This window comes from Lagopus muta, chromosome 20 (genome assembly GCF_023343835.1).
Source record: "Lagopus muta isolate bLagMut1 chromosome 20, bLagMut1 primary, whole genome shotgun sequence".
Classification (NCBI taxonomy): Eukaryota; Metazoa; Chordata; class Aves; order Galliformes; family Phasianidae; genus Lagopus; species Lagopus muta.
The window spans coordinates 5,583,089-5,593,992 of record NC_064452.1 but is presented as its reverse complement, the minus strand read 5'-3'; the positions used below and the strand labels follow the sequence as shown (position 1 = coordinate 5,593,992).

The following is a 10,904-nucleotide window of genomic DNA, read 5'->3' as shown; positions in this document are numbered from 1 at the left end:
CAGTGGGCCAGGGGGAAGACAGAAGGGCAAGCAGCAAACTACAGAAACAGTGTTTTTATTCCAAGGGCAAGAATATTTAAATAATTTACAGTCATTGAACAGCCTGAAAGGTTGTTTTTCTTTTTTTCTTCCATGATTAAAATCACAAAGATATTGAAACAAAAACAGTATTTAAAAAAAAAAATGAGCGTACACAGCATGACAGAGGGACTGGGAACAGGGGAGCTGCCGGCTGAAGGGCCCAAGGGAGCCAGCAGGACCCTGCAGCTGTGACCCCAGACTGGGCTGTGGGGAGGGGAGAGGAGCTGCCCCCTGCCCTGCTGAGTGCTGGAACCCAGGAGGGCTGCAGGGGAAGAGGGGGGGGTGCCTGCAGGTCCGGGGCTGGGTGCAGGCAGTGCCTTTTCCTCAAAAAGCAGCCTGTGGTCATTTAAGGACAGCATGGGGCACAGGAGCTAGCCCTAGGGAGGGTCGAACAGTAGGACAGGGATGAGAGCAGATCGCTGCCCCATGCTGCCCTCGCACCAAACCTGCCGGGTTCCTCCACCCCCGCTGCCATCCCCAGCCTGCAGGGCACAAGGGTGGTCTGCAGTTCCAGAACGAGGTGCCAGGAAATAAGGCAACACCCCGTGTTCAGAAAAGACCCGAGAGCTCCCCCAGGGCCATCCATCCCTCCTGCCCCACATCCCCAGGGCAAACACCGTGGACAAAGCCTCGGCCACCCCCTGTCCCTCCACCTGCCCCCTTCCACCACCCAGGGTGCACAGCCACAGCCCACCCTGGGTGCAGAAGAGGGGTTGGGGTGACAGTGGGGCAGCCGGAGGCTGGGGATAACACGGTCACCCACAGGAACAGCGGGTGGGAGGGCACCTCCTGCCTTCTCTCCCTGGCCCCACCATCCTCTCTCTTAGCTCCATACATCCAAAGAGTACCGGCCCTTAGTCATCAGTTTCTTTACATAGTCCACGGCCTGAGACTGATTCATGTTCCCATACTCAGCCACAATCTCATAGAAAGTGTTCTGCACGTCCCGGGCCATGTTGCGGGCATCCCTGGAAAGAAGAGGACCGTGAGTGAGGTGACAACACAGCAAATAAAAGCTGGCTGTCCCTGAACGTGTGGATGGGGGCAGTTTGCCCTGCCCAGCCCATTTACCTGGCTGCTCCCTTTCCTACTGAAAAAAAGTGAGCAAGCGTGTAAATGGGGGCCACACTCATTTTCCAAAATATAGGAACATTCGTCCCAAAGTCCCTTCCTTGTCCCAAGACTTACCCACACACATAGATGTGAGCGTTTCCATCATTCACCAGCTTCCAGATGTGTTCCTTGTTCTTCTTTATTAAGTGTTGGACATAAACCTGGCAAGAAACAATGGGCTGTGTCACAGGCCGGGAGGGGGGATGCCAAGCCCATGCCCATAGACCCCCCATCCCACACAGAACCACACAGCAGCAGAGGAGCTGGGTGCTCCTTTGACTGCCCTGGGCCTCCTCAAACAGCAGGGCTGGCCGTCCCCAGTCCTCAAAGCCTCATTGACCCCCACCATCACAGCTTGATCCTTGTGTTTCCCTTCCAACTCAGGATACTCTGATTTTAGGGGAGCGATGCTGGGCAATGGGAACAATTGTGTGATGGACAAGAGAGGTACCTTCTCAGCCTGGTCCCTGGAGAAGGCGACGTTGAGCTGGGTGAGGACGCCCTCCTGCTTGAAGCGGGCCAGCTCCTGGCGGTACAGGTAGTCCTCCTGCTCACGGCGACAGCCGTAGTACAGCACCGTCTCACCCACCTCTTTGCCTGCAGTCACAAAGCACCCATCAGCCCCTTGCAGCCCCCTGTCCTGCTCACCCAGCCCAGGGCTGGCAGAGCTGTTGCTCCTGTTTATCTCGAGGCTGATCCCAAGATAGCTACGTGCTTTAGAAATGAGTCAAGGTGACCTGCCTGCGCTCTTCTGGAGAGGTGGCAGAAGTCAGAGAAATAGCTTCGATCTACCCGCCCTCTAAGTGCCCCCCTGTGGCCAGCAACCAAGAACAAAGTCTCCTTGTGCTGGGACAAGATACGCTGCCCTTCACCTGCAGTCATCTCCCCAACCCATGGGATGTGGCAATGGAGGCACCGACCAGCCCAGCAGGGCACCGCTCAGCACCCAGGGGAGTTTTTGGCTTCTCACCTTGCTCCTTCAGCCAGGCCCGCTCCTGGATGAAGCCCATGAAGGGGGCTATGCCTGTGCCCGGTCCAATCATGATGACAGGTGTGCTGGGTTTGAAGGGCAGGCGGAATTGCGACTTCCGGACATACATGGGCACCAGGGAGTTCCTCCCATTCTCGTTGGGCACCTTGTTCTTCAGCCAGTTGGTGGCCACCCCTTTGTTCAGCCTTCCTGTCTTGGTCTCGTACTCCACCGTCACAGCGCAGATGTGGATGGAGTTGGGGTGGACCTGCAGGAAGGGGACGTCGGTGTGAGGCAGAGGGAGCCCAGCTCCCCAGCCTGGCTGCTACACAGGACAAAAAAATTCCCTCTCCAGAAGTTGGGATAACCCAGAGCAAATTCCCAAAGTCTTGTCCGTGTCAGAGCAAGGGGACTATGGCACTGTGGAGCTAAATGGCTTTCTTAGCATCCCTCGTGCTGCCTGCTCACCTTGGAGGAGGAGGCAATGGAGTAGTAGCGGGCCTGCAGACGGGGCAGGAGCTCACACAAGTGGTCGATGGGGGGATGCAGCGAGGGCATGTCCTGCAGGATGGCCAGGATGTTCCTCCGGGCCTCCACCACCCAGCTGAGGTAGAGAGCCTGCAGACAAGGAAGGCACAGCTATGACTTCCCCACAAAACCACAAACACAGCCCACAGCTCTCTGACCACGGCACAATGCCTCCCCTGAGAGCATCCCCCAGACCCAGCTCAACCCGCAGCTTTGCTGGGAAGGCTGCAGCTCACACCTTCCCCTCAGCAGTGGATGATGCCATCTTTCGGAGCTGCTCCTGCTCCCCAGTGTCCGTGGCATACTGGGCCAGCTCATAGAGCACGTTGGTGCGGGGCGGGTTGGTGATGTCCAGGTAGTAGGTCAGTGCTGTACGGTAGGAGGTGGGGCAGGGGAATGGGTGTTTCTTGTTGGATTCCTCTGGAGGAGAAGAGAAGAAAGAAAGATGGATGTCAGCAACCGCTTGCTATTATGGTAAATTGCAGCCGTGGACATTTGGGAAATCAAAGTACCATCAGTCAAGGCTGGAGACATTCAGTTTACAAACTAAGAGCAAGTAAGGGGCAGGAATGATTGCGTGAGGCCAGGTGGCCCAGGACACCACACAGGAGTCTACAGCCTCTAGCAGAGAATTACAGTCATTTACTGTTTGGAAATGAGAAGCCAGCTCTTGGACTTCTGGGCCAGCAGCTATGATGCCTCAGGTCAGGCGTTGCTGTCTCAGGAGTAACACAAGCAGCAGCTGCAGCCTCCCTCCTGCCACAGGCCAGCTCTGCTGGGAACATTGCCCAAGAAGAGCTCTTTGTATCAGCACTGAAAAGTGCTCTCTTCTGGCATCTCAGCCCCCAAGTCTGTGCATTCTCCAGGGACTGAAAAATAGTGTTTCAGACTCAAAAGCTCCTATTGAGCTCTGGGGCTGCTGCAGCAGAGGGATGCTCTGGTGGGCTGGTGCTCTGTAATTAGGAGAACGCTGTTACATAATTTGTTATTGAATGGGCACACCAAACATTTCACAACTGATCCACTTCAGCTGGCTTGCAGCAAACAGGCTCTATGCCACTACTGCAAAACGCATCTAGAGTGGCCATGGGATGTCTCTGCCTGGATGGGTCCTACAGGACCTGAGGGTGATCTGACTCTTGCTGCAGTGGGAAGGACAGAGGCTATGGCAGGAGAGCTGCTGATGTGCATGGGTGATCCATACTCACCATCCAAATTGTTCAGTGACATGATTGTATCCAGATCCGTGCCCAGAATCTCGCCAAACTGATTCACCAGAGATGCGTCATTGGCCGGATAAACAGCCACGTGGTCCCCAGACTCATACCTGGTACAAGAACAGGAGCAGAAGAGATGAAATACAGGCACTACCTCTTGTCCATGTCATGCCTGAGCTGCTCAGCTGGAGGACCAGCAGGCTGCTGGTTTGTAAGACAACACTGAAACCTGAGCTGCACCTGCAGGATCAGGGACTCCAAAGAGACAGCAGTCATGGTAGTAAGGAACCATCAGATGCTTTCCCCCCTTCCCCCCCCTTTTCTACATGGGAGCCCCCAAAATAGCAGCAGTTTTTCCCAGAGCCTACCTGATTTTGGAATTGGAGATATCCAGCTCCAGGTGCATAAGGTGTCGTTCCCCACCCTCGTTCAGCTTACGGTTCTCTCTAACCACAGCCAGGAAGGGGTTCTTGGCATCAAATGGCCTGGAAGGAAAGAAGGCCCCCCTGGGTTACTCTCCTGCAGGCTCACAGTACTGCTTTCATCTAGGTACGTTCCCTCTGTCTCCAGAGCAGGGTCCCACTATTAGAGCACAGGGCCACCCTGGCTGATGTTTCAAAACACCACAGCACACAACTTACGCTGCTGCTGCCCACACTTGACAGAAAACAATCATTTTCCTTCTCAGTACAGCCCAGCAGCCAACAGCTCCTACCCCATTAAGAACAAGTGATGCAACAGCGGATTAGAGGGAGCGTCACCTCTCAAAATGGTATTTCAGGTTGTCATTCATTTACACAATTAATCTCCCCGCAGCAATACTGTGAGCAACCATCACACGTTAACCACTCCAGGGGAGGAAAGGTTCTGACTGACCTCAGGACAAACCCTGCACACCTACCAGCCAAACAGTGTAGGTGAACACAGCCAACCCCTCAAACACTAATGACTCATTAACTGTGGAACCCCTGAGAGTTCCAGAGCACATCTGAACCCATTTCTCTTGGGCAGATGTCTGCCACGTGGTTGCGTCGCCAAGATGACACTGCCTGCATGGCTTGTGTAGCTAGAAACATTAAGAATGCCATCGGCCAAAGCCTGGCCCAGGGACAGCCTGGCACTTACGGCTTCTGGTTCTCGTAGCTCTTGAGGCGGCCCATCTCCCCAGTGTACACCTTGCTCATGTTCACATCCGTGTGCACCACCAGCTCGTACTGGCGGATGCTGGAAGAGGAAAGGGGAGAGAAGAGAGGAAAAAAAGTCAGATTGGAAATAACAAGGGTACAATTGGAACCATCATCTGCTTTACTGGGTTTGCTGCAGTTTAGACAAAAGACACTTCTGTCCTTCACCCCTCTCAACACAGCAGGAAGCAGGGCAGTAATGCTCAGTGCCCAAAGCAAGAAGAATGATCAACTCTGCTGGGAGCAATGCAAATCTGTGTGTGCACTCAAGCTTGGAAGAGGCAACAGCTTGCAGGAAAGAGGACAGCAGCTCAGGCCTGATGGCACTGCTGCCGCTCAGACGTGGCCAATCTTTCTGGCACCCAGAAGAAAATGTTCCCATACTCACCTGGATTCCTCTCCTGTAGCCTCCACCCCAAAATGCTCACACACTGCTGGCCAGAACTGCTCTCTCCAAGTGATGAAGTCTTCTTCCAGGCTAGATGAGGAGAAAGGGAGTTTCAATATTCCTGCTCAAGAGGAAGCAGAGGGATGTTGCCAGAAGAGCCAACTGAGATCCCTACAGACTTCCTCCTTCACCATGGGAAAAGGCATCTGCCCATGGACTTACTAAGTTTTGTTACCTCTTCATGCTCACACGTCACCAGAAGAGCATCTTCAGAGCACTGAGTAGCAGGACTTCCCTTCCTCACACACCTCCCTTCACAGCCACACAAGGCTGTAACTCAGGCCCGCTGTCTTTGCCCATCTCAGCCACCCCTTGCCCATTCCTGGCATTAGGTCACCTTCCAGATTCCAATTTTGAAAAGTTTACTTTCCTAAATTCAGAGCCTCACACAGAGGGCAGATCCCTCTAATTAGATCCTGCCATCCTTGGAGGCAAAACCACAGGTTAATGTAATTCCTGAAGCTCAGCTTCTGCCAAGATGTTGTTCAGCTAAGTACAAACAATGGCTCTTGGACTGTGATTTTGGAACACTGCTGCATTCTACCATAAAATAAACAGCTCACAAGGAGATGGATCTTATCTCATCTGCAGGGATGAGAGGGCTTCTCCATCCAGGCAGGGATACCAGTAGAGCTGCAGAAGAGGCTGTGAAGCCTCAATAAATATACAGTTATGGTCATTTAAAGCTGATGTCGGATTTCAGCAAGGTATACAGGGTATACATGACTGATTTATGTGAGAGATTGCAGATGCACTCAGGGACGTGGCAACCACCATAAATGGCCATAAGGAGTTTACCTCTGTCTTAGCAGTAGAGCCAACACCTTGCCAGGGACCCTTCCACGTTGCTACAGCCAGCTCAGAGCAACCCTTCAAGTCGAGCTACTCACTTGCCATCATCATCTCCCAGTCCGAGCTCGAAGATGCGCTGGGCTCCAAGCTCCTCCAATCTCTTGTCCACATATTTCCCCATGGCATTGAAGTGCTCGTAAGTCTTGTTCCCCAGCCCAAAGACCTGGAAGAGAACACTGATAATCATGGAGAAGCAGGGACTGAATTTCCTCCATCAGACAGCATCCTCTGTCCTTCCCCTCCCACAAAACGCCCAGCAAGTGCTTACAGACTGCTTCTTACAGAGCAGCTGAACATCTCCAGCAGTGCATTTTCCTTTCATTTGCAATCGTGATGCTGCTTAAAGAATCTGGCTGGCGTTTAGGTGAGGTGGCTGTATCTCAGCCAATTATTCAGCTCAGCACAGAAAAAGAGCCACACACTCCTCCAAGTGATTTAATTTGTGAGAGAATCTAGCCAAGGGCTGTTCAATCAGCTCCTGAACAACAGCAGCAGCCCGTAACTCATTTACAGACCTTATACTCAATGTCTGCTGGGCTGTTTGGGCAACACATCGCCAGCAAACCCTTGTGATTTAGGCAGTGGAGAGAGCTCCCTGACAGCTACGTTTAAAACACTTAGATATATGTTTGCAAATATCTGTGCAGCTTGGAGAGGAAGACAATAGAAGGCACAGACATCCTGTTGTGTTTTTACCCAAGCCATGTGCAAGCACAATGGAAGGTTTTTGACTTTCCTGCCCAAACACAGCATAAACTGGAATCAAACCACTTACTGCAAAGCGGAGACCTGACAGGTCAGCATCAGCCTCCTGCAGCCAGTCGTAGAAGTCTTGGGCATTGTCTGTAGGATCACCCTCACCATACGTGGCCATACAGAACACAGCCAAGGACTTGTCAATCTCAGAGAGGCGACTCAGGTCCGCCTAAAACCAAAGCAAAGAATAAATCCTCCACGATCATGCAATGTGATCATTGAGCAAGCCTACACCTGCACTGCAGCTACACCCCTGCTGCCCAGAACAGCACCACATCATGTCAAACAACTGCTTACAAAAGGGGTTGGGGAAAGGCCAAGCCCATCTGAAATGGTAAGGAAAATAAAGCTAACTGTACCGCTGGATTGCAAGTCAGTACTTCTGCTCCACCAGAAAAGTGATGGGATTTTCCATCCAGGCTGAAGAATAATACAATGTCAACCCCTCTGTGCAAGACTGCAGCAGCACGGTACCAATGCTAACTGCAGAAGGAACATAGAGGAAGTTTCATGCTGCCAGCAGCATGTAAGACTTGTAAGAAGACTTGTAAGCCCCAAGCACTCCAGGCTACATTCCTTTTTCAGCCACGTTGCAGAGTGGCACCCCCTAAACCCATAGACTGACAAGGACCCACCTCTGCAACTCTGAACGTGAGCTAATTTCATTTCCTTCTCTAAGTGAGACTACTAAAAGGGCAACAGTCCCTTGGCCATACCCTGAGGCTGTGTTCATGGCTAAATTACCAAGTCATACTCCTCTGGGTCTGCAGCCATGCCACGGAGACCATAGCGGTGAGCGTCTTTGGAGAGGCGATTGGCAAATTCCTCTGCTGTACCCGTTTGGGAACCATAGAAAACCACGATGTTTCGCCCCTGGAGAGAAGAAAAAAAAACTATTAAATGGCAATTACTCATTTGGCAAATGCACAGAGCAAGCACATCTCATCAAAATGGAAAAGCCTGGGATCAGGAGTCCTGGGCCGAAGCTTAAAGGCAACTAGGAGCATGAATTTGTACAGGACTTCACACCAGGCTAAGCTGTTACCAGGAATATGATCCATGCCAGTCTCAGGGAGGCGACTCAGGTCAATCTAAAATTACAGCAAAGAATAAACTTCCAAGGTTTATTCTCAGCCGCAAAGCTACAAAGTGACTCCAGAAGGCAGGAAACTCCCTGGACAAGAAAGATTTGCCAAAGCTTTGGGAGAGCGTCCGAGTGCAGGAGCTCCTGCTCCACAGCAAGCCAGTTCCTTTGAAGTAAAATGGAAAATATATCCAGCCCTTGCATTTTCTCCTGCTTCCTCTTGCACCCAGTCCAGCAGAGTCCAATCTGCCAGATCTGTGTGCAATTCCCATTCCAGAGTGAGCCTGGTTTGGGAATCAACCACAAAGATGAACAACTGCCAGCCAATGATTTCAAAGCCTCTGCCCTTTTCATCCTGACTTTGATCCCCTATTGCACTCTTGCATCAAACTGTCAATTTAGTTTCTTCTCTCTAAGAACAATGTTCAGGCAGAGACTGCTGTGAGCTACTCCTGCCTCCCACACAGACTGCCTTTGGACACTGCAGCAGAATGCCTCTGGATCCAAGTCAGTCCCACTACTGACAGCTAACAGTCTCCAGAGGATAAAGGGAATGACATGAGCTCTGTCACCTTCCCAGCACCTAGAGCAGGCAGCTTACCGTCTTCTTCATCTTCTCAATGAAGCTGCTATCTCTTGCTGGGGCTGACCTGAAAGATAGAAGAAACCTCCTTTCAGCTGAGTACAATGGTTCTTTAAGGTCAGAGATAAAGAAATGGAGGAAAAAGCAGCCCCTGGGCTGTATGAGATCTCAGCAGGGCTACCAAAGTGGTGAGATTCCCCATCAGCCACTGATATTTAGCCCATCCTAGGGATATCCAGTGCTCAGCTGCAGGGTGACTTCTCCAAGGACAGATACAGAGCAGGGGAAAAGCCAGCCGCCAGCCTTACCTCCTTCAGGAAGGCATGCTGCAGGCAAAGACCAGGAACTCAGCCCTGGGCAGCAGGAAACTTTCACTCTGAAAACTGAAAACCTGCTGGTTATGAGGACCTCGCAGAACTAGGATACAAGAGCATGCTTTCAGATAAATCTCAGAAGCCAAGCCATGGTGTGAGATGGGGAGAACACCCTGCCTCTGCTCCTCTGTGGCAGGCAGGCTTTGGTTCTGAGCCATGCCCCAGGGAGGATTCCCCAAGCGTGAAGTAAGACAAGGCTAAAAACCAACTGTTCTGACCTCAAAACAGACCCCGCAGAGCAGATGGGCACACAGAGGCTCAGTGGTGGATCAGTCTCTGGCAACATGAATGCTGCCCTTTGAGGTCCCACAGTGTTACTTTCCACACTGGGGTTTCTGTTCTCCAGCACAGAGGTGTTTGCTCTGTTGCAAGTAAGCGGCCTTCTATTGCTTGAAAGTGGGAAAAACCATGGCAGTCAGAAACATGCAGGCAGAGATTCACAGCACTATGGATACCCTATTATTTAGGAAGCCAAGAGAGCTTAACTATCCTAAACGCACTCGTGGGCTTTTAGTGTCACACCATGAAAGCAATGTAACCCTGCTGACAAGTGGGACCTCTGGGAACCCCACAAGCAGACATAGCTCCAGCAATGGTCAGATTAGACACTGGGGTCTCTTCAAGGCAGGCAAACAAGTGCCAGGAGCTCACTTGCTGTCTTCCCTGCAGAAGCTTTGGTAGCAGGGAAGAGAGGAACGTGGGACCCGTTCCCATTCCTCTTTCACAATGGAAGAATGCAAGGCTGGGTCTCCTGTGGGAAGAGAGAAGCCTCCAGGCAAAAAACAAATGGTTTTGGCTCCAGCCCATGTGAGAATGTGCAGAGCTCACTAACAGTTTCCTAAACCCTGCAGCCCAGAGGGAGGGATCTGTGCGGACGTGCGGAGACATTTGCAGAGTGCACACAGAGCAGCAGGGTGGGGGCATCCAATCCAAGCACCCCTTTCTACCCAAACTTCATAAGGAGCTTCACAACCAGGCCTGGTAGCTCTGAGCAGTGATATTCCCAAGCACCATGTATGAAAGACGGAGCAAACCCTATCCAAAAAAGATACTGACAGAGGCTGTGCTCACAAGGGAGTGCTGCTTTGTGCCCCTATCTGCCCCCTCCATGGCTAACAGCCTCTCTGTGTCTTTATTTGTACCCTGCTGGGAACAGGGGCACTGCAAACACCTTTCACAAAGCAATCCCAACCCTGCCTCTGCCAGAACCCAAGTTCTGCAGAGCTGTCCCTGCGTGTCCCAAAGCCCACAGGACTCTCACTTCACTTTTGGCTCCCCTGTGAATCTCTTTCGTTTACTGCCCTCTGGAAATGAGATCCAATTAAAATAGCTGTTGGGTCAACTGCTAACCAGAATGCTTTTAAAGGAAGAAAAAATAAGTTTTAAATCCTTTCAGTAAGCTCCCTTTAAAGGAGGAAAGGGCACACACGGAGCTAGTCCACTTTCAAAGGAGGCAACCTCACACTGAAGAGCTGTGGTGGAGAGCAGACTGTGGCTCAGACATAGAAGAAACGAGTCTGGCTTCCGTTAAAAAAAGAAAAACAAAAAAAAAACAAAGCCACAGAATTCCCTGAAACTGTTTCATCAGGATGGCTTGGAAATCTGAGCTGTAAAATGCAGAAATACTGAAGACAGAAATGGCACTGATTTTCATTGTTCAGCCAGGAAAAGTTAGGAGAGAAAGCACATTTTCGGCAGACCACTCCTACAGTTC

General features: G+C 51.5%; 1 protein-coding gene across 3 annotated transcripts in view; it reads right to left on the bottom strand.

Annotated features, from left to right (window-relative positions):
* Positions 1-39: 39 nt before the first annotated feature.
* Positions 40-10,904, bottom strand: part of LOC125702842 (NADPH--cytochrome P450 reductase) — a 24,140-nt gene continuing 13,275 nt past the window's right edge. For all 3 annotated transcript variants that reach the window (XM_048966619.1, XM_048966620.1, XM_048966621.1), the window contains 14 exons: positions 8,835-8,883; positions 7,894-8,022; positions 7,169-7,318; positions 6,432-6,556; positions 5,482-5,571; positions 5,035-5,133; positions 4,278-4,394; positions 3,901-4,019; positions 2,931-3,112; positions 2,633-2,782; positions 2,165-2,432; positions 1,646-1,791; positions 1,270-1,355; positions 40-1,049 (listed from right to left, as the gene is read on the bottom strand). In XM_048966619.1, coding sequence (XP_048822576.1) covers positions 905-1,049; positions 1,270-1,355; positions 1,646-1,791; positions 2,165-2,432; positions 2,633-2,782; positions 2,931-3,112; positions 3,901-4,019; positions 4,278-4,394; positions 5,035-5,133; positions 5,482-5,571; positions 6,432-6,556; positions 7,169-7,318; positions 7,894-8,022; positions 8,835-8,883 — 1,855 coding nt within the window. In that variant the 3' untranslated portion in view covers positions 40-904. The remainder of the gene's footprint in view (positions 1,050-1,269; positions 1,356-1,645; positions 1,792-2,164; positions 2,433-2,632; positions 2,783-2,930; positions 3,113-3,900; positions 4,020-4,277; positions 4,395-5,034; positions 5,134-5,481; positions 5,572-6,431; positions 6,557-7,168; positions 7,319-7,893; positions 8,023-8,834; positions 8,884-10,904) is intronic.